Source organism: Lissotriton helveticus, chromosome 12 (genome assembly GCF_964261635.1).
Source record: "Lissotriton helveticus chromosome 12, aLisHel1.1, whole genome shotgun sequence".
In the NCBI taxonomy this organism is placed as follows: domain Eukaryota; kingdom Metazoa; phylum Chordata; class Amphibia; order Caudata; family Salamandridae; genus Lissotriton; species Lissotriton helveticus.
The window spans coordinates 103,897,746-103,918,571 of NC_136073.1; the positions used below are offsets into that span (position 1 = coordinate 103,897,746).

Genomic DNA, 20,826 nt, shown 5'->3' on the forward strand with positions numbered 1-20,826 from the left:
AAAGTATGACATTGTTCTGCATTCTGTCTGATCAACTGTTGTTTTTGCATTTGACTTACCAAATAGGCAGTTTAAAACTGCACACCCAGGCTGCAATGGCATACCTGAAACAGATTTAAAGGACAACTTAAGTGGGTGGCATAAGTGCTGCACCTGTAGCATTTAATTTACAGGCCCTGGGCACCAGTAGTGACAATGTACTAGGGACGTATAAGTAAATTCAATATGGCAATTGGGTATAAGCCATTTCTACCATGTTTTAAGGAGTGAGCATTAGCTTGTTAGCACTGGTTAGCAGTCTGAAGAGCCCAAAAAACTAGTTCATATACCAAGAGGGTGAAAGAAAATTTTTGGGGATAACCCTACAGAAAGGGTCCAACATATGTCATGTATGTGAAAAAAGGAGCAGAAGGAGTGACAATGAAACTGCTCACCCCTCATTTGGTGTGAGATCTGTAAGCACTAAAGGACACAAAAAGCAATAAACAGTATAATTAGTCTATTTCTTTAATACAATTTTATTGTGATAATTATCCATAATGTTGGAACAAATTCTTGCATTGTCTGAGTACATGCCTGGTTTGGTATTAACATATTGTTCATTTGGAACCTCTGTGCATTACCAGAATTATTATATTCTCTTTATTATAAAAAATATTATATATGTCACACACTCTACTACAATATACATCACAATATATTTTTATACATTTGCATTCTTTTCAAACATTAATGTAATAATCATACCAAATTGATACTTATGTGAGATGTTGCAAAAGGTGAAACTAAGTACATTAAAAATTACGTTTCACAATTTAGATATTCTTGAATAATATTTTAAAAATCTACAAGCATTGCTCCTTTCAAAAACAAACAAAATACATAACCATTCTTTAATTTGTAATTCCAAAAAGTACACTAGACAATTTACTACAACTAGAATTGATGTAAATATATTTTAATAATATTTAAAATAATTGCTTTGCATTTTTTTTCTCCATAAACACATAATTCCTAATTGAAATTATGCACTATTGTAGGTTTGTAGCATTAACTTTCACACTCAATTACCACTGGCTTTAAGTTTATAGTAATTTTGCAACTTTTGCCATTCAGCCATTCTTTCATAGATAATATTATTTTTTCACTAATAGGGAATCCATTTTAGAAAATGTCACAAAAATAGCAACTCTGTAGGTATTTTGAGCCATATGTACAAATAATAGAAATTGTGATTTCCTGATTATGATTTTACAGAATTCCAATAAGGATATCACAATTCCTACTATAGGTAAACTTACAAACTTCATATAGCAATTCCTAATAAGGTTGCAAATAGTCCTACCTCATCAATATTAATGAGATAAAGCGCAATTTGTGACCCATTATGAATTCTAGCCTTCACCGGGATGGGGGCCTGCTGGGGTCAGCAGAACACCATGAGTGTTATTGCTTTTTAATAAAGGAATCTTTTTTTTTATGTTTTGTGTTTTCCTTAAAGGAAAATTGGATCTGTTTCCAAAAATTACATGGAACATTTAAGTTTCATTTTTTAAGACTTCGCAGTGGTCCCGTGGACTGCCTGCTTTAAAAAAATATTTGTTTCAACATTCACAAAGCGGAAGAGGTCCGGTAGGGACCCCTTCCCATTTGCAAATGATTCTCACCACCCTTGAGATATTGGTAAAAAATGAACATTTTGCAACCAGAATTCGGTCACAAAACATTCATACATAGCATTGCAATTCGATATTTGGATAGGATGCCCTAAATGCATTGCTTTCAAATACAGAATAGCTAAACCTAAATTGCAATTCGGTAACATGTTATGGAAGTGTAATTTATGTTTTGTACATATGTAAAAGCATTTTTGTTATCAGAAAAGGCCTGATTGTGTGAATCAGGCTGTCCGACTGCAAAATTGATTCTGTACAAAAGGCCCTTGGTTTCTTACACTATTTTGAAAATAATCCTGAAATATACTATAATACATAACAGGTACACACTTTTTGAAGTTGCATAGTAGATACCAACTGGATTATGAGTCGAAAAGTATTCATACATCTGGCCTTTATTGACTAATCAGATTATTTAGGATTTTAGTACTTTAAGTTCCTTACCGTAATTTCATATTTTTTCATACCAATCTTGGGTAGAGGTTTAGTTAAGTTACAAAAGTTTTCACTGCGTAAATATAAACTTATTCCCAGATGAGGTCAACTGGAAACATTCAGTTTGGATAGGGGGGGTTTTCTCCCTCTCACCCATGGGAGAAAAGAAACACTGGGCTACAGTCTGATGAAATGGATGGTGACATGGTGAAGGGAAGTGGTGAGAGGGAAATGGTGCACAGATATATGGATCACTATACAGCTGAATTTATCAATATTTACTGCATGTGTTCAATTTCTGAATTCTAAAAGACATCAACTGGAGGGAGGTGAACTGGGCAGAGTGAAGCAGCAGATTGCATGTCTTCAAGAGACAAAGACTGTCTACAGAGATAAATAGGTTAACTCAATGATTGGATGTAAATAAAGCATTTTTACCACTCAAGGCCCAACCATAGTCTATAAAGGGGAAGACAATTGCTATAATAAATCAGAGATTGTCTTTCTTAAACTGAAAGTTGGAAACACAACAAGATGATGGATGGAGTGCTGAAACGTTTCAACCACTCACCCCCAGTCAAGAGATCTGGGTGTAAACAGCAAGTTGGATATAAAGGTGAGACAGGAATCATCACAGTGACAGCTCAGATTAGGGTTTGCGCCATCTCTTTGTTCTTTTGGCCACAATTATTATGTAACCGAGATGTTGATGAGGTAGCGGAGAGGTTTTAAGAGTCTCTTGACTTTAAGAGAAATCAAGCAAGTAGGAAGCAACACTGCTTTCAACACTGGACAGGAGCCTGGGAATTTAGCATAGACCATGCTCGTATTATCAAGTTTGGAGTTAATACATGTCCCTATCACAATTTTATGATGTTCTTTACACAAAAAGCAACATCTACTCTGGTTTTAGCAGTTGAAACATCAGTTTGCAAAGTTGCTCCTAACGGGGAGGTCATACTCATACATTTAATGCCACAGAACAGCCAGATATGTTGCCTTTGTAGCAGACCTTTGCTTAGGGCACAATAAATAAAAGGGAACACAAAAGATGCTTTAGAAATTCTAGCAAATGATAAGTGTGGAAAAGCAGTTCTTGGTTTTTACCCTTAGGCTTTAGTAACCAGTCTAAAGACATACTGTGCATCTGCCCCTTTTCCAAGGCTTTTGGCAGCAAGATTTTAGAGAGAAGTTCAGTTTCCAAGGAGAGATTAGCAATCTTCATCATTTTTTGACTCTACTATTATTTACTGCTCTAGTATCATTGAATAAAGATGTCCCTTATTGCCTCAGTCAAGAATTTTATATATGCATGTAAAGGGATGTATGTTGTTACAACACATGCTTTTACAACGCATGCCTTTACAACGCAGGTTTTTCAATGCAAGTCGTTACAACGACTTGCGTTGGGGGGTGCTGGATAGTGAATAGTTTAATTTACTATTCCAACTCCAGTCCCCGTGGATAGTAGGGAAGGTGTTGGATAGTAAATTAAACTATTACCTATCCTAGAGCGCCCCCCAGCGCAATTCGTTGTAATAACTTGCGTTGAAAAACCTGCGTTGTAAAGGCACTGCGTGGTAAAAGTTGCGTCGTAAAGGATGTTTCCCATGTAAAGTGGTTCAGACAGAGGGACTGATATTGAAGTTGGCAGCCAGAGTTTTAGTCCATCAGGGTGATGGAATAAATTATTTCGCCGCTTTGATGAAGTAACCACCTGCAAATGTTAAAATATCCATCAGCCTGACAGATATGTCAACCAATGATGGGAACTGGAGTGAATGCAATTCCTGCTAATGTATTGGAACGTTGTCGTATGACTCTGTCAAACATGATGGAGCTATATGGCAAGGTTTCAAAAGTTTTATTTTTATTTTCGAAACCAGTGTGTGGAAAATAACAAGAAACACAACACCCCCTCACCATGGGAGTAATCTTCAATGGGAAGGAGGCATTTTTAGTTCTTTACCACCCCTTACAGCCAGGGTTTGCCTGGTGTTGACAGCCAGTAAAATATAGGCATATATATATCCCATTTAAAATGGGCAGGCAAACATATAGCCAATTCTCTGTTGGCTCTTCTACTACGTCAGTGGAGTATGGTCACTGTAGAGATAGAGTAGTCTCCGTCATGGCCAAATTATGGTCAACCTATATTCTAAATTCAGCCGATGGATCTTGGTGGTAAGGATACTCAGTCACCATTGTGATTGAGTATCCTTATCGCTAAAACAAAAATATGGCCTGGAGTTGTCTACACTCTTTACTGCTCTTGGTAAGTCAAACTGACTAAAATGTTAATTTAGTAGGTAAGTAGAGGGTAGTAATAGAACCTGTAGAGCAATATTATGTTAGAAGGTTAAATACAGCGGAGTTTCAGAATACCTTAAGTGCCTATTGACAATTTAATTAAATTTAAAGTCAAATAAATAGACAAGATGGCGTCTGAGTGAGGTGGCAGCGCTAGTCGCCCTTTGCTACCGGAGCGAGTTTAAAAGATAAATGACCTAATCTACCTCGAATCGAAGAAATATCTGGGCCCCCCTGACTTACCAACTTGCAGTTGGCATCCTTCGGTTGTTACGGTCCCTTGAAGCGCTGTTTGCGGTAGTTGTTTCTGCCTCCCAGGAGATTCGGAGAACCCTCCGCTCGGCAGCTACTGCAGTCTGGAAGAGAGGGGCAGAAGCGTCCAGTTTGCCCGCAAGGTCCGGGTGGCTTACGGCGCGGAGCCGCACCAAAAATTCGGTGGAAGCAAGGATGCCTCCCAAACCCAGCCGTGTGGCACATCTGAAGAACCATGAAGGGCAGGCAGGCATGAAGCTAAATTCTAGCATCCTGGAACTTCGCCCTAAGGGAACAAAAATGGGGGCATCTTGAATTCAATCCCTAGGAAGTCACAGAAGGGGAGACAGACGTCAGACGGGACTAAGAAAGGTGAGATGTGTGAGAGCCTCAAACAAATCGATCTCTCTGAGAGTGGCTTAAGGGGGAAAAGGAGAAAAGACTGTCCAGCAGATCCCAAGGTATGCTCACAGGCACAATCACATTACAGACTTTTTTACCTCAACCCCCCAGACGGATGTATGACGTTACAACGCATACTTTTACATCGCATGCCTTTACAACACGGTTTTTACATCGCATACCATTACAACGCATAGTGCTTTTAGGCGCTGGATAGTGATTTATTTAATTTACTATTCCAACTCCAGTCCCCGTGGATAGTAGGGAAGGTGTTGGATAGTATATTAAATACATTCCCTATCCTAGAGCGGCCCCCAGCGCTATGCGACGTAATGGTAGTGTGTTGTAAAAGTTTCGTTGTAAAGGATGTTTCCCCCCCAGACTGATGGTAATGGTATAATGGTTAACCTCAAGACACAAAGTGATACTGAGGATATTGAGGAGTGTGTGCTTTGGTCTGGTACAGGAGATGACTTATGCAGCAAACAGCAATTACATGGCACCCATGGAAAGACTGCCATTGAAAATCCGGTCAATGCCAACTAGCACAGATTCCTTCCGTCACCTGATAAGGCGCGGGAAGCCTCAGTATTAGCAGATGTGTCACCCAAAACATCCTATTCCCCCCTGGCTATGGGTACTGCAACCCAATTGAACACTAGTTTATTAATCAAGGAGGCATCAGGTCTTAAGGGGCGGGAGAACTCTGTTGAGTTTGGGGATAAATTCTTCTCAGTGACAGATGGCTCTGAAGTTAGCTCTTCTGACATAGGAGACAGTAGCAATGCCCAGTTCTCCAGCTCTAGTTTTAGCACCCATCAGAAGGATACAGTGGTAGGGAGAAAGAAGCTGCTGAAGAAGCAGAGAAATTCCCACCCATTGAAAAAAGATGCAGAAGAGAACTCCAGGGGCAATATAGACCCAATTTAAAATGGGATTATTCTGCGACCCAGAGTGCTTATCCAGATTTCTTGGGACGGGAGGAGGACGTTGACTGTGGAATGCCGACACAACCCGGAGGGCGCTCCCTGAGGTTGATCCATTAATCTATCAAACAATTGCAAGAAGAGACCCAAATGGATGGGAAGAAGAACCGACTGGCAACAAAAAAACTTCAGGGTGCTCTGAGGAAAATGGCCAAAGCTTGCACAGAAATAAATTCGAGACTGACTCTGTTTGAAGAACGGACTAGTACTCTTAAAGAACTCAAGCGCAAACCGAATCCCATGCAGCGCAGTTCACGGATCTCCAATGGAAGATGGAAGATTTCGAGAACAGACAAAGACCGAATAACCTACGGATACTTGGAAGAGAAGAAGGAGTAGAAGGGAATGACATACGGGCCAATGTAGTGAAACTAATGAAGGGAGCCTTTCCAGAGCTCCAACACTGGAATTGGGATACAGAGTTGCTGCGGGTTCACCGCTTCACTTTGACCCGGACAAAATCACTGCTGCCTGGCAGAGAAGCAACAACAATGCCATGGGCAATACTAATTTATTTTGTGAACTTATTGCTGAGAGAAGAGGTATATACTAAGGCTCGCCTGAACGCTAGATAGACCTAGAAAATCAGTCCTTCTTTGTGAAACCGACTATTGCCATGTGACTGTCCAGCGACGATGGAAATTAAGAGAACTGATTCAGCCCTGTCAAGCCATAGGAGCACAAGCGTACTTGATGAACCCTGCTCGACTGAAGATTATCCATAAGAATGCTACAAGAGTATTTATGTCTGAGATCCAAGCTAAAGACTAAATTGAAAAACTAAAAACGTAATAGCTAGGATCAAATATTTTCGCTCTTACCCCGCTAGACTCAACTAATGAAGGGGGATGTATCTTCAGGCTCTTTAATTCACCTAATATTTTTCTCCATGCTTAATTTTCTTCTTTTCTTCTATGGTGAATAGCCTTTATGGCAGGGGGTAGCACATAGGGATGCAAAGAAAAAAAAAGAGAGGGGGAGAAAAGGGAGAATAAAAAAAAGGGGGTAAAATTGAGCAATGACATATTGAAAAATAGGGGTGGATTGAGTAGAGGGACACATAATAGGAAGGAAGCAAAGGGAGTCGACTCTCAGGCTCCATCACAGAGACCTTTGGTCTGCTTGTCTCACATTGCAGGTGGGGTGGGGGTGAGCAGGGAGGTGGGGTGCCTCAAGGGCAGGGAGGGTAAGAGGATGGTTAGCGGTAGCAAGCCGGTGGGAGGGCCAGGGGGGAGTACAATTAAAACAAACACCATCAAAAGAGGATGCTAGGGAGGGGTGGCAACAAACAGAAAAGGGAAAGGATGGATTAAGGGGACAGGTTGGTAATCCATTTGTTGTATGCATATAGCAACGAGTAATATATGCGGGCTGAATGATGCTGCTAAACGCAGGATGGTTAAGGAACAACTTAAAGAACTACATGCTGACATAATCTGTATACTAGAGATGCATATCGAAGGGATGCCAATTTCTTTTAGAACAGTTGGAATTTCATCTGATAACTCACACCACACATGGGACCAGGACACAAGGAGTAGCGATCGTGGCACGGAAGGGGGGGATTGTGTTTAAAACATGCTTGTCGGATAGGCTAGGCAGATGGACAATTGTTGAAGTCCAAGAACAGGGATTGAGCTTTACTCTTTGCTCAATATATGGGTCAACAGGGGATGATCCTAAGATATTTGAATTTCTCAACGTGGAACTGGATAAATGGCCCTTGCCACTCATTGCAAGTGGTGATCTTAACATAAATGGTATGGGGGCTTTGGAAGGCAAACCCAAGCAAATATACAGGCTGGAATAAAAAAGTACATAAGGCCCTTATTCAAATGAAGGAGGATAATGGGTTGGTGGATGCCTGGGAGCAACTAAAGCCACAGGAGGGAGGCAGCACATATTACTCAGCCCCACACAGAGCCATAGCCCGACTAGACTATTTTTTGGTCTCGCCCTCCCACCTCCAGAGTCATGGGCGGAGGCTAGCATGAATATTTTTTTTTAGAAAGGAAAGCCCTCTGACAAACCTGGCTCTTATAGACCGATTAGTTTAATGAATAGCTACGCAAAAATCTTTTCCAAGGTTTTAGCATATCGTTTAAGTTCCATGATTGGGAAGGTGATCTCACCCCGGCAGCATGTGTTTATACCAGGCAGAGGCAGCGCTGAACAGATTCACAGGGTTGTTACCCTGTTTGATGGTACCTCTGTCACACGAGACCCTATGGGGCTATCTTTGGGCCACTCTTGAGAATGTGGGGGTTGGAAAGAGGTGTGTTAAAGCAATCCAAACACTTTATAGGAGCCCCAAGATTCGACTCCGGATGATGGGAGGGCAGAGTGACCCAATTGATATCACAAGGGGGACAATGCAGGGGTGTCCATGCTCTCCCCTCCTATTTGCATTTTATATTGATCCCCTGATCCGGAGAATTGAGGCAAATAACGCAATTCTCTCTATGCGATTGAATGGATTTGACACTAAAATGTCGGGTTACGCAGATGCTCTGGCTATAACCACTGCATTGGGGGCCTTGATGGAGATAGAGCAGGAGGCTGAATGCTTTGGAATGATTTCAGGTTATAAGCTCAACAGGGAAAAGACACAAATTGTAGCAAATGGTAGAATTTCTATCCCCGATTTACGGGTGATTGAGTCTGCCACCTATCTCAAGGTTATCATAACATCAGATTTGAGCTAAGTTGTTGATAAAAATCTGTGATTCAAAAAGCTAAGAAAGACTTTGATAGACTTAATAATTTACATCTCTCGATTGTGGGACACTAATATTTTTAAGATGCTGTTTCTGCCAAAAGTCCTGTATTTATTTAGAACAATACCCCTACAATTTGAGAACCACTGGTTTAAAGAAATGGACAGGTTGGTTAATCGCTTTATTTGGGCTCAAGGTAAAACAAGAGGAGCACTCAGATATATGACCCTAAGCAGGCAAAGGGAGGGCTGGGCAGTCCCGGATTCAAAAAAATATTATTGGGCTGCGGTGATCCGTTACATCCGATGGCTATTGGGGGGGAAAGGTCCTTGATAGATGGAGGAATGATGCTCCTCCGGATGTATACGAACTACTGGTTGCAAAAGAGGCCCATAACTGGCTTTTGAGTTCACCGAAGCCAGTTACTATAAAAAAGTCAAATTTAAGACCCATGGCGCAGCAGCTGCGGTTTTGAATGGTGTTAGAAACAAGCTGGGGTTAGGGAGAATGAATTATTATACTGTTCTGTTCGGGAACCCATCATTGCCCGAAATTTTTCAGCATGGAACTATGCAGCGTTGGGACGCTCTGGGGTGAAGGACATGGGGGATCTTTATGACTCTGATGAAATAATTACATTTGAAAGAGCACAATCTCTTTATTACCTTAATCACAGGGATTTTTTTAATTCCTCCAGATTCGGTCATCTATCTCTCGGAAAAAGGGGGGAGAGAAAGCTTTTGCTAGAGATCCAGGTATGGAGGCAGTTCAAAACTTAGATGGGTGTTCTATCACCCAGATTTATAGGGAGTTGACCCAACTACAGGGCGATGATTTAGACAAACACTTCGAGAAATGGCAGCGGAAGTTCAATGTTGAAGGGGAGGAATTCATGGGGTCACTTAAGCTTGGCAATACGGTTTTAAGAGTTGTGAGTCTTCAAGCCCAACATTTTAAAACAATGTTTTCTCTTTATCATACCCCAGCTAAGATTGCTCAATGGGGGGGACGAAAGGTATTCTTTGTGCCCATTGCCAGGATGACAACGCAGATTTAGTTCATATGTTTGCCTCTTGCCCGGCGCTTGATCCCCTTAAAAGAGCTATAGAACAATTTTTAGGGCAAGCTCTGAGGATCCAAATAAAACTCACTGCAGAGTTGATGGTGCTTGGTGTGGCTCGGCAGGGTACAGTCTTAGATTATCGTGAATTTATTTTTCTTGCCATGGCGGTGGTCAACATATGTATTTTTTCTGCTTGGGTGGAACCTAACCCCCCATCATTCCAACAATTGCTTTTAAGACTCTTAGCTAGGTACAACTTGGAAAAGGGAGTGCATAAATAGAAAGGGTGGAAGGCTAGGAAACTCAGGAACATTATCTTGGCCCCTGTCATAGATTGGAAAATAAGAGAGGAGCTCACTTTCGGTACAACTCCTGTAGCTAAAGGTGCTTGAGTGAACTCATTCATTGTTTCTTTCGTTTTACATGTCCTAATAATGTGTATGTGCCTGTAAACTGTGCTGTAATCTTCTTTATTATTCCTTTCTTTCTTTCGTTTAAGATCTATCCATTTGGAACTCCCTGTGTTTCGGGTTGCTTATACTTGTTTTCTTCTATGGATAAATTTGTGTATAACTGAAGGTGTTTAATAAAAAAGAAATAAAAAAATAAAAAAATGTAAAGTGAAATAAAGCAGAAGGACATCATATGTAGTGGGAAGTAAATAAGCAATGCAACGGAGTTGGCCTAACGGCTAAGGCGCTCGACCTCGGATCTGGGTTCGAGTCTCGGTAACGACGCCAAAACCTCCTGTGATTCTGGGCAAATCACTTAATCTCCCCGTGCCTAAAAAACATGAATGTGTGTGTCTTCATGTAAAAACGTAACTTGTGCAATGTAAAGTGTTCAGATAACTGATTCGGTTCGTTTCTAGTTCGCGCTATGTAAAACTCAAAAAATAAAAACGGTATGTATTTTATACAGCTTAATATTCATATATGGATATCGTTTAAATGTAACAGAATAGTTTGTTATTTAGGTAAATTAGTTTCTAAATTCATATATTTATGAAAATGAGATACCCTTGCACCTAAATATTATGTTTTACACTTAATCAGATACAAATTGTGAATGGATGTTAGTAATCCGCTGTAGGATGTGTGTGATCAAAGATGGAGCCATAAACATCTCCAATGCTTGAGCGCCTGCCAAGATCCCTCTTATCCCTGATGCTGTGGTGGACACTGGATAGTGGCTTTCACCCTAGGCGACAGTAATCTTAAGGAAGAAAGACGCCAACATGATGACAAGCAGCTAAGGGATAGTCATGACCTTGACTTGAGTAACTCACTAGATCTATTAGGGCAGTGGCCATATTGCAGAACGCATGACTGCGGAGCCACCAAACATGACCTTTATAGCAGACCTGCAACAGCATAACATAGGGAAAAGTGCTCTGACACTAACACTGTCTGCTGTTGTGGCAAAAAGTTGTGGCATTGGTACTGCTAGGAAGCCCTTAAGCAAGTGAAGGGGGACTCTTGTGAATGCTGACAGTGGGCATGAGGTCAGCATGTTACGTCCATCATGTTTCAAAGGCAGATAGCTCAGGGAAGTTTTCATTGAATGCAGAAGCAAGGATGGCCATAGTGTCTCTAATTGTGTGGCAGGGCCCTTCACAAAAGGAGGATGAAAGAATGCCCCCCAAGTATAATGCCGTAAATAGGGAAGGTTAAAATAACTTGAGATGAATCTCCCCAATAGCTATAATCCTATGATGTGAATGATGTTGAGAGGCAGTTGCCAAACCCTATGAACACTGCTTTTACTTGCACTGACTAAAACGGTTTCCTTTATCACTGTTCCCTTCAAGCAAAGCACTGATTCATGGGCCACAGAGACCATCATAAGACTTACCCCATATGCTAGGATATCTGCTGTTGAGGGGATGCATCAGATGGGAAGTCCGAAACATGGTGCTGAAGTAAAATTAATTGACCCACTTTGGAAAAGAGTTTGCCACCTCCACATATTTGAATGCCTACAGCCCTCCAGGCACTTTGGTACTTTACTTTCCAAGATACATTAAAGCTAGATGGGAAGTCAGAGAGGAAAGGAGAAGTCACACAACTCAGGAAAATCTAGCTCTTTCGAAATGGAGTCAAAGAAAGTCAAAGCCTCCCCACTTATTAGGGAGGAACTGATGAGCTTTCTCAGTGAAAATTAACTGAGCAATCAAGTGGGTCAGAAAGGACATGTCCAAGGTATTCCAGATTGGCAATAGAGAGGATATTAACAAGTAGAATATTTCTTTTTTGGTGGGAAACATGGATGACATAAGGCAGACTCTCAACTGGTTGAAGGACTGCTTCTGTGAGATTGACAATAAATGGAGGACCATTTAAGGAGCAGCAATATTTTACAGACACCAACAATAAAAAAGTTATTTGAAGATGGAGACCCTGCTGAATATGCAATGGACTTCTTTAGAACCATTGTAAAGGAGGATGATACATTTCCCATTGACCAGGATAGCATAAATTGAGTAAGCAGGCCTCAAAAATGCTCCAACAGGTACAGACCGTGAGGCATGCAGCTTAAAATAAGCTCATAGGTACAGAACAATAGGATCCTGAGTAAGGCTAGACAGAAAAGGCCTATCTGCTTCTGTGGATACAAAGTTTAACTGCTCCAGTTGCCTTGGTAGGTGGCAACTGTACAACATCAAGAATTTACTGGAAGATAGAAATTACATTCAATCTGCAACAAACAATTTCAGAGCCGTCCCCAAGGAGGATGATACATTTCCAGTTGATATGGATAGGGCAGCTAGAGTGGGGAGATTATTCAAAAGCTTGAAGAGCCACCCCAGAGAAATACTGCGTAAAAGTATCTCTTAGTGGCTCAAAATAAGGATCTTGAGTGAGGGTAGACAACAGGCATCTGTCTGCTTTCAAACATATGAAGTGCACCTGTAACATGTTTGTTTTTTCTAAATACCCTTTCTAGGTAGTAATGTGAGGTGTGTGCAAGATAGGCTTGATAACCTGGAAGTTCCCACTTTGATTAATATTGACTCCAATATGATGAGAACAGTAGAAAATCGGAAAGATCCTCTTGATCTATCAATGACAAAGGAACATTCTGAATTTGGAGACCCACGCTGGAGAGAAGGGGAGATGGAGTAGGCCAGGAACAGGAAGCAGAAATAGCACAAATGCTGGAGAATATGAATGCTATTTAGTTCAATGGCAAGGAGATAATTGTACAGAAGATTGGAAAAAGGGCAATTTTCTGTGAAGGGACACTAACTGTGTGGAACATGATATACAATAGGTAAAAGGCAACTGGGAAAAGAAAGTAGACGGCTAATAATTGCTTTCAAGTGCAATGAGCACCTGATCCACCATAGTGTATTGCTATATCATAAGTCTGCATTGATGTTGGTTTACTCTTGGCATTTTATATGCATATTTTTGGTTGGATGGGAACGTTTACCATAGTTTCCCTAATGACACAATATATATTTGTGTGATAATAATAGCAAACTTCTGGACAGACATTATTACAAGTGCTTATAATTTATGCAGAGGATGAAATAATGTGACTTGGAGATTTTAACTTGATTGAGAACCTGCAAATCATTAGGCACCTGACTTATACATACCTCAGTAGGGGAATGTAAAAAATGCTCATGCCTCTGTAGCATATTATTGAATAATATAAAGAATGCCTTCTTATCCCTATGCGTGGACTACATTAAAGATGGGACCTGGCATTGTTTAATGAAGCCCTAATCAGTAGCATGGGTGAGTATAGACAGCAGCCTTAAGCATGTCTCTCATCTTTTTTCAGTTGAACATGGTTTAGATTTACACCTGCAGAATTGGGGGACTAAATCCGATATTCATTGAAGATAAATAGGGGAGGCCAGGCACAAGATGGCATGACATTTAAACCCTTTAAAGTGGTATTCAGAGGAAAGTGCATAAAATTAAGGAAAGTTAGAATCCACACTATGTAACTGGTACTGGAGAAGTAATATAGCAATAATGTACTTTACGAGACACAAGTTCAGATCCTCTGATGTTGTATGCCTTGATTCAAATCTTCCTTTGACGTAAAATCTCCCTTTGGTTCAAGATTTGGATGGATGTGATTCGTTGATGATTGTGGGCAAGAGAAAGGAAGTCGCATAGAAAACACATCTAGTTACAATTTTCAGATTGCCGCATTTTCAAACGACCACAAGTTCACATTTCAGGGTTTAACATTAGACAAGATGAAAAGTAAAATGTACATATCATTTCACTTTCTAGAAACACTAAGTACATGTGGTGTAAAATTACAAAGCTATACTTGTTTTTGTTGGCTTCACTCTTCCTCTGCCTAAAAGATTCTCTCTGGTGTTCAGTTCTGGTCTCAGCAATATGATGTAACACTTTGGAAGAAAAATACAAGAAAGTAATCCAGCACTAGATGCAATAATGCTAAAGACCTCCACAGCTACCATATTTTTCCCTTGTGTGCTCAGATAGCCTGGGATGAAAGAAAACCACACACTGAGGAACACAATCATACTGAATGTAATCCATTTGGCTTCATTGAAGCTGTCAGGCAAATTCCGTGAAACAAATGCCACCAAAAAGCTAGCACAAGCCAACAGCCCCATATATCCTAGCATGAACCAGAGGGCAATCTCAGAACACTTATTGCACTGAAGTACAATGGTTCCAGTCTTTATTTTCATGTTCTTTTCTGGGAAAGGTGGACAAAGCAGCAGCCAGATTGCACATGTCAGCACTTGAAAAAGTGTGCAAACAGACACAGTAACCACAGGAACTTTTGGCCCTAGCCACTTTCTCATGTTACTGTCAGGCTTCGTGGCATTAAAGGCGATGACTACCATGATGGTTTTGGCCAATACACAAGACACACAGAGGACAAATATAATCCCAAAGGCCAGATGTTGGAGTCGACAGGTTGTTGGATGAGGTTCTCCAATGAAGAGTAAAGAACTGAGAAAACTTAATGCAATAGATCCTAAGAGAAGGTAGCTCAGCTCACGGTTGTTGGCTTTGACTATCGCAGTTTCTCGGTACTTGATAAAGACACACAAAACAGCAGCTGTGGTAAAGAAGGACAAAGAGGTGGTTGTGGTCAAAGTGCTCCCCAGAGGTTCATTATAGGATAGATATTCAATTCTCTTTGGGACACATTCACTTCTTCTCTCATTGGGCCACTTGTCACCTGGACACTGCCAGCAGGTGCTAGAGTCTGCAATAGAAAAAGCAAAATAGATTCAAAAAGATGTAGCATTCCATAAAAGTTGTGAAAAAATATTGAGTAAAGTTTCCATATTCATGGTGTTAATCAAAGTGACATTCTTTAGATACACTAGTCTAGCATTCACCCCAATGATCATACTACACCCATAATGAGGTCCCTTCTGCTCAGGTACCCTTCTAAAATGTTTGGGAGCTGTCATTCTTCCCCTGAACATTCCACTCAAGGAGGACATAACAAGCCTCCTAAGTCACATAAAGTAGTCTCGCAGACTTGTCAGTTGACTCTGGAGATCTGCCTATCCGCTTCTATTATTTCATCTAATTAAACCTAGGTTTTGATACGATCTTTGCGGACAAGGTTACTCCGTCACAAACGTGATGGATATCCCATCTGTCAAATTACAATCCCATTATATTTTATTGGACTTGTAATTCAGCGGACAGGATATCCGTCATATTTTGGATGGAGTATCTCATCTGACAAGATCGTAATCAGGCTGTTAGTATCTCCCCCTTTTGATGACATTCTATGGGATCAGCTCTGTCTCCTTATCTTATGAGAGCTTCTGATATCTATTGGTACTGTTGTTGGTAAGAAACTAAGGCCCTCATTTTGATGTTGGGCGGATCGCTATCAACAGGCCGTGTGTGCCGGTCCGCCCACCATCCAAGGCATTGGTCTGGCCGGCACTTTACAATACTTGCGGTTGGAACGTTGATATTGGAGGGAAAGACCTCCACCTCCGAGGGGGCTCAAGGAGCACATCGAGACAGCAGTCAGAATCCTAACCATACCATGAGGGCGGTGCCTGCATAGGGATTAGTATGTCCCTTTCAGGCTGCCTTTTCATGGTGGTCCCGCTGCCATGAAAAGGCAGCCAGAAAGGGAGTTTGGGGACCCAAGCAGGCCCCCATGGATCATTGCTAAGTGGCCAGGTAGGCATGTGCCCCCCCCCAAAAAACATCCATGCACTGTGTGCCAGGTACCACATGGTACCTGCCACACGGTACATGGATGCTTGAGAAATGCCTTTTTTACTAAGGCTTGCACTGCTGCCTTTTTCCGTGCCCCAGCACAAGCTGCAGTAGAAAAATTGAGTTTCCAACTGCCTACACGGTGATCTCATTGAAATATGGTGGGTGGAACCGCCGACTCAATGTTGGGTGGTCTCATTCCTGCCGTGATGGCGGTCTTCCAACCACCATCGTAATGAGGCCCTATGTCTTCCTTATCTTCATGTTATTTAGGATCTTTGCTAAATCTTCAAATTCTTGTACGAATGGAAAACTCCTCCTTTTGTGTGATTTTTTTATAGTAGTATCTAACTCGTCCTATGGTAGGCGATTACATTTCTTTATTTGTCTCTTATAGGCACAGCAAACTCCCCCTAACCGTGGTATGTTATGAGAGGTTCAAATTGTTTATTTCCTTGATGTCTTAGGGTGAAAATAAGACTTCTGTACTTATAACAGTAGCCAACCCTTACTTATCTGGGGCTTCCCAACTGTCCCTTTTTGTGATTATTTTATAGGAGCATCTATCTATTCCTTTCCTTTATTTCAGCTAGGAGTAACTAGCTCTTTCTTTGGCTGATATTGTATTGGAGCACCTATCTCTTACTTTACTTCATATTGGATAGGCGTACCTAATTCTGCCTTTATATGGTATTGTTTGGGAGATCTTAACTCTCTCTTTCCTTTGCACTGTAAAGAAGTTGCTTATGTTTCTAGTGTATCATTTTTTATGAGGCATCTAACTCTCCTTTCCTTTATTTATTATGGAAGTAGCTAACTCTTCTGACAACATTGTACATGAGCTCCTGACCCTTCGCTTCATACATAATGTATACAATTCAATGTTAAATTATCACAAAGGCATGTTAGTTTTCTCAAAAAATTAGATCATATATATCTCTGCAAATGTGTTGTTAAGAAAGATATGGACCTGGGGAGAAAAACTGTTATGAGGATCTTGCAAAATTATTCGTTTCTGATCTGAGGAGCTCTGTCATTCATGACACATGGGTAATACAGAAAAGGCTTCAACGGATTTACCTATATGCACCATGTAGAATTTATGCATAATTTAACTGGTAGACTTTGCTGAGGAGATAGAGTGGCAAACAAGAAAAAGTGTTAGATATTCATAATATCTTCTTAGGTGACCTGCAAAACTCCTCATTAAAATAGGCATGAAAGGAAATAGAATAACGAGAAAAAAGCACAAGGGTAAAACAAATTCAAAATATGAAATCAGAAAATTTCTTAATAAACAGTAGTGACACTTCCAAAGTAGGCAAAAAAGGAGAAAAATACCTATATAAAACATCTTAAATGACAGTGCTGAAAAACTATGTAATAGATGAATTTTAGGTCAAGAAAACCTTTGGACAGGACTGGCACCTATCCTGCTTGACATGCCTCTCTTTCATTCACACCGGTGACTTGAGTGGGGCAATTCATCGCTCACATTCTCCTTCATTTGATTGGGTAGATTGAGTGATATCGGCTGATGCTGGAGGCTTTTTCTTGGCTCCCGAATGCTTACATTTAAATTTTACAGAGATGTCACATAACCAGGACTCAACTGAGCCGGATGCATAATATTGAGGCCATATTAATATAATCATTTTGAGACTTTATGGGTGTTGGATTTGTCCCTCTTTGCAGGGTCATGCCCAAACTGTTTGCCTTCACCTTTCCTGGTTTCTGAACCCATTTCTATTGTTTTTTTCTGGGAATGTGTGCACTTTACCTCTGCTAATCAGTTTTAAAGTGTTTGTACTTTCTCCTTTAAACATGGTAACATTGGCTTACACCCAATTGGTACATTTAATTTACTTGTTAGACTCTAGCAAAGTGATACTACATGCACCCAGGCACATTTATATTCTACTAGTGGGACTGCAGCAGTGATTGTACCACCCACTTAAGTAGCCTTCTAAACATATCTCAGTCCTGCAATTGTAGCCTGTGTGTGTAGTTTCAAACTACCATTTCGACCTGGCAAGATAAATTCCCTTTTAATAAATATAAACCACCCTTTTGGAAGGCCCTAAACAGCCCATGTGGCTGGGAGCAGTGCTTTTAAAAAGTTGAACATGTGCTTTTGACTTTTGCATGCCCTGTTAATGAAACACTCCTACATTAGTTTTTCACTACTGCAAGGCCTGCCTCTCCCATGCAACAACATTGGGTTACCTTATTACATTTAATAAGTGATTATCATTCATTTTAGGGCAGGAAGGAATGTTGAGGTTGGTCTCTAAAGAACTGTAATTTAAAACCCTCTGAAATGATAAAGTTGGATTTTAAAGTACTATTCTGAAAATGGCACTTTTAGAAAGTGGGCATTTTCTTGTCCCCACCATTTGGTGCCTGCAGCCTGTGTGCTGGGTCACTAGACTAGGTATAGTTGGCAGTTAGCGTTTGTGTATTCCCCCAGACAGTGAAACAATGGTGCTAAAGATGTAGGCATGATGGGCCATCTCTGGCTTGGTTGGGGTGTGGAGCTGTCACCTACTACACTTGCACATCACAAAGATCTTGCCCCAGATCACTCACAAAGGGTTCACACTAGTATTTTTTACCCCCAGACAAGCTGGGGCCAGGGCAAGGAGTCAGGAAATTCCAGACACATCTATAAATGGAGGTCTCTAGAAGCTTTTCCTTCTTCAAAGTGGGCATCAGGTATAAATATTGGACCCTCAGAGCCAACTCCACAGTACACGTCTGGATCTGTGGAAGGATAAGATAAGGATTGTTATGCTCTTCTGCTGCAAGAAGGACTGCTACTCTGCTGCAAGGATAATCAGCTGCCCTGCTGCCTGAGTAAGAAGGACTGGACCTGCATCTTGAACAAAGGACCACTAAAGTGATTACAAGGGCTAATTGGCTGGCCTCTTAATTAGAACCTCAGGGACAGAAAAGGCTCCAACCACCTTAAACCCAGCACTTGGACTCTGCCTGCTGTGAGTTCTTCCCCCCAAGTGGTACTGCCCCACTCCTGGACCCTTGGAAGTGGGCCTTGAAGGTGCTCTGCCAGCCCAGATATGGTCCAAACAGAACCAATGCAATGCAAGTCATCACCGCTTCGCATCATAACCACCACTGCGCAACCCTTCCTCGACTTCTGAACAGCTGCTGCGCAACACATGCTCAACACTGGACCTCACATCACATCCCTGCAGCTCCTTGGAGCTGCCACAGCACAAGGCATCAGACCTCATAATGCTCTGCAACAAGGTTTTTAGGATTTGTTCGCAGGACCTACCTTGGTCCCTGTATCCGCCCTGCACTCCTTCACATTCGGCCTGAACTTGTGACTTTGGGCCTGATTTATATATTAGCAGGAAGGGAACTCGATCGCAGCAATGATGGAGTTTCCTCCCCACCGTCATAATGGTCTGCCCTCATCATCTATATACGGGCGGACCTAACTTTGTCCGCAATGGAGACTGCTCTGTCTCTGCTGTGGCAAAACTTCTCCAACAGCCCTAGGGTATATGTACCATCAGAGAAAAAGCAACATGTCTGCCCACCCAATTTAGATGGATGAAGAAGTAGTCATTTTTTAAAATATTTCTTACCACCAGGTACATTCCTGGTAGTAAGGAACTATAGTAATGCCCCCCATTACCCCGAGAGAAGACTCCAATGGCATGGGACATTATAGTTTTTCTTTACAAACAGAAAATACTGTTTCTGGATTTTTTTTTTTTTTTTTTAAACAATAACAGTTTCTACAGAGCTGCATCCATCTGATGCAGCCCTGTAGCACAGAGTAATTTGCATTGGAAGAAACAGGTGGGACGGCTGTGACTGCCGTTACAGCGGTTCCTGCCAATGTTTTTATAAATACCTGCCAGCTAGGCGTTCATTTATAAATTGCAGAGGGAGCATCTTCACCATGTAGATGGAGTCAATTACTCCAATCCCATGGCAAATTGGCAGGCCCTTTGCCCAGAAATAAATCAGGCCCCTTGTCCTAGTCTGGCATAACCTATAAGCACTATTTTCACCTAAATCTTTAAAATTGTAGCTCTCCAGATCTACTGAATTTACTTTTATTATTTTGGTATCAAATCATTTAATATTGTTTACTCTATTTTTTTAAAGTGGTGTGGGATTTTTCTTGTGCCCTGTTTTCACTTTGTTATTGCATGTGTGCTTCATAAATACTTCACACATTGCCTCTAACTTAAGCATGACTGCTTTTGTTCCAAGCTACGAGAGGGTTAAGCGCAGATTAACCTGGTGTTTCCTAGCATGTTACCCTGACAAGAATTGTGGGTGCCGCTTGAGTAGGGTTTTGTCGCCTCAACCAGTAACCTACATTCATACAATGGTCACGTACTATGTACTCCTTTAGACCAGCTATTGTGCTAATCGTAACAATGCCGAGTGCCTATATATCCCTTCGACTCCTGATGATGATCACACATCCTTAATGGGTTTGAAACATCATCCATCATATCACGTACTCTGATTATTTTAAACTTTTACTTTACAGGCAATGTTATTTTTTTTAATTATGAAATGCAACTGATCACTTTAATCACGTGTATCACATATGAGAGCAACACGCACGTAGGTCACTGGTACCCACTGCGTCAGCATTCCTCTTTTTGTGTATTATTTTTTGTAACTAAATTGCCTGCTGTGTTTATTTGCTAAATGTGATAATGCCACTGAAACACAAAAAGTCTAATTTCTCAGATTAACTGATTAGTAATTGCCTAGGCATGTGAAAAAGACGGC

At 41.1% G+C, this 20,826-nt stretch overlaps 1 protein-coding gene across 1 annotated transcript in view; it reads right to left on the minus strand.

The window, feature by feature from the left end:
* Positions 1–14,123: 14,123 nt before the first annotated feature.
* The window catches only part of LOC144797964 (extracellular calcium-sensing receptor-like), a 192,064-nt gene continuing 185,361 nt past the window's right edge, over positions 14,124–20,826 (minus strand). Inside the window, exon 6 of the mRNA XM_078668770.1 lies at positions 14,124–15,055. Within this exon, the coding sequence (XP_078524896.1) occupies positions 14,124–15,055 (932 nt within the window). The remainder of the gene's footprint in view (positions 15,056–20,826) is intronic.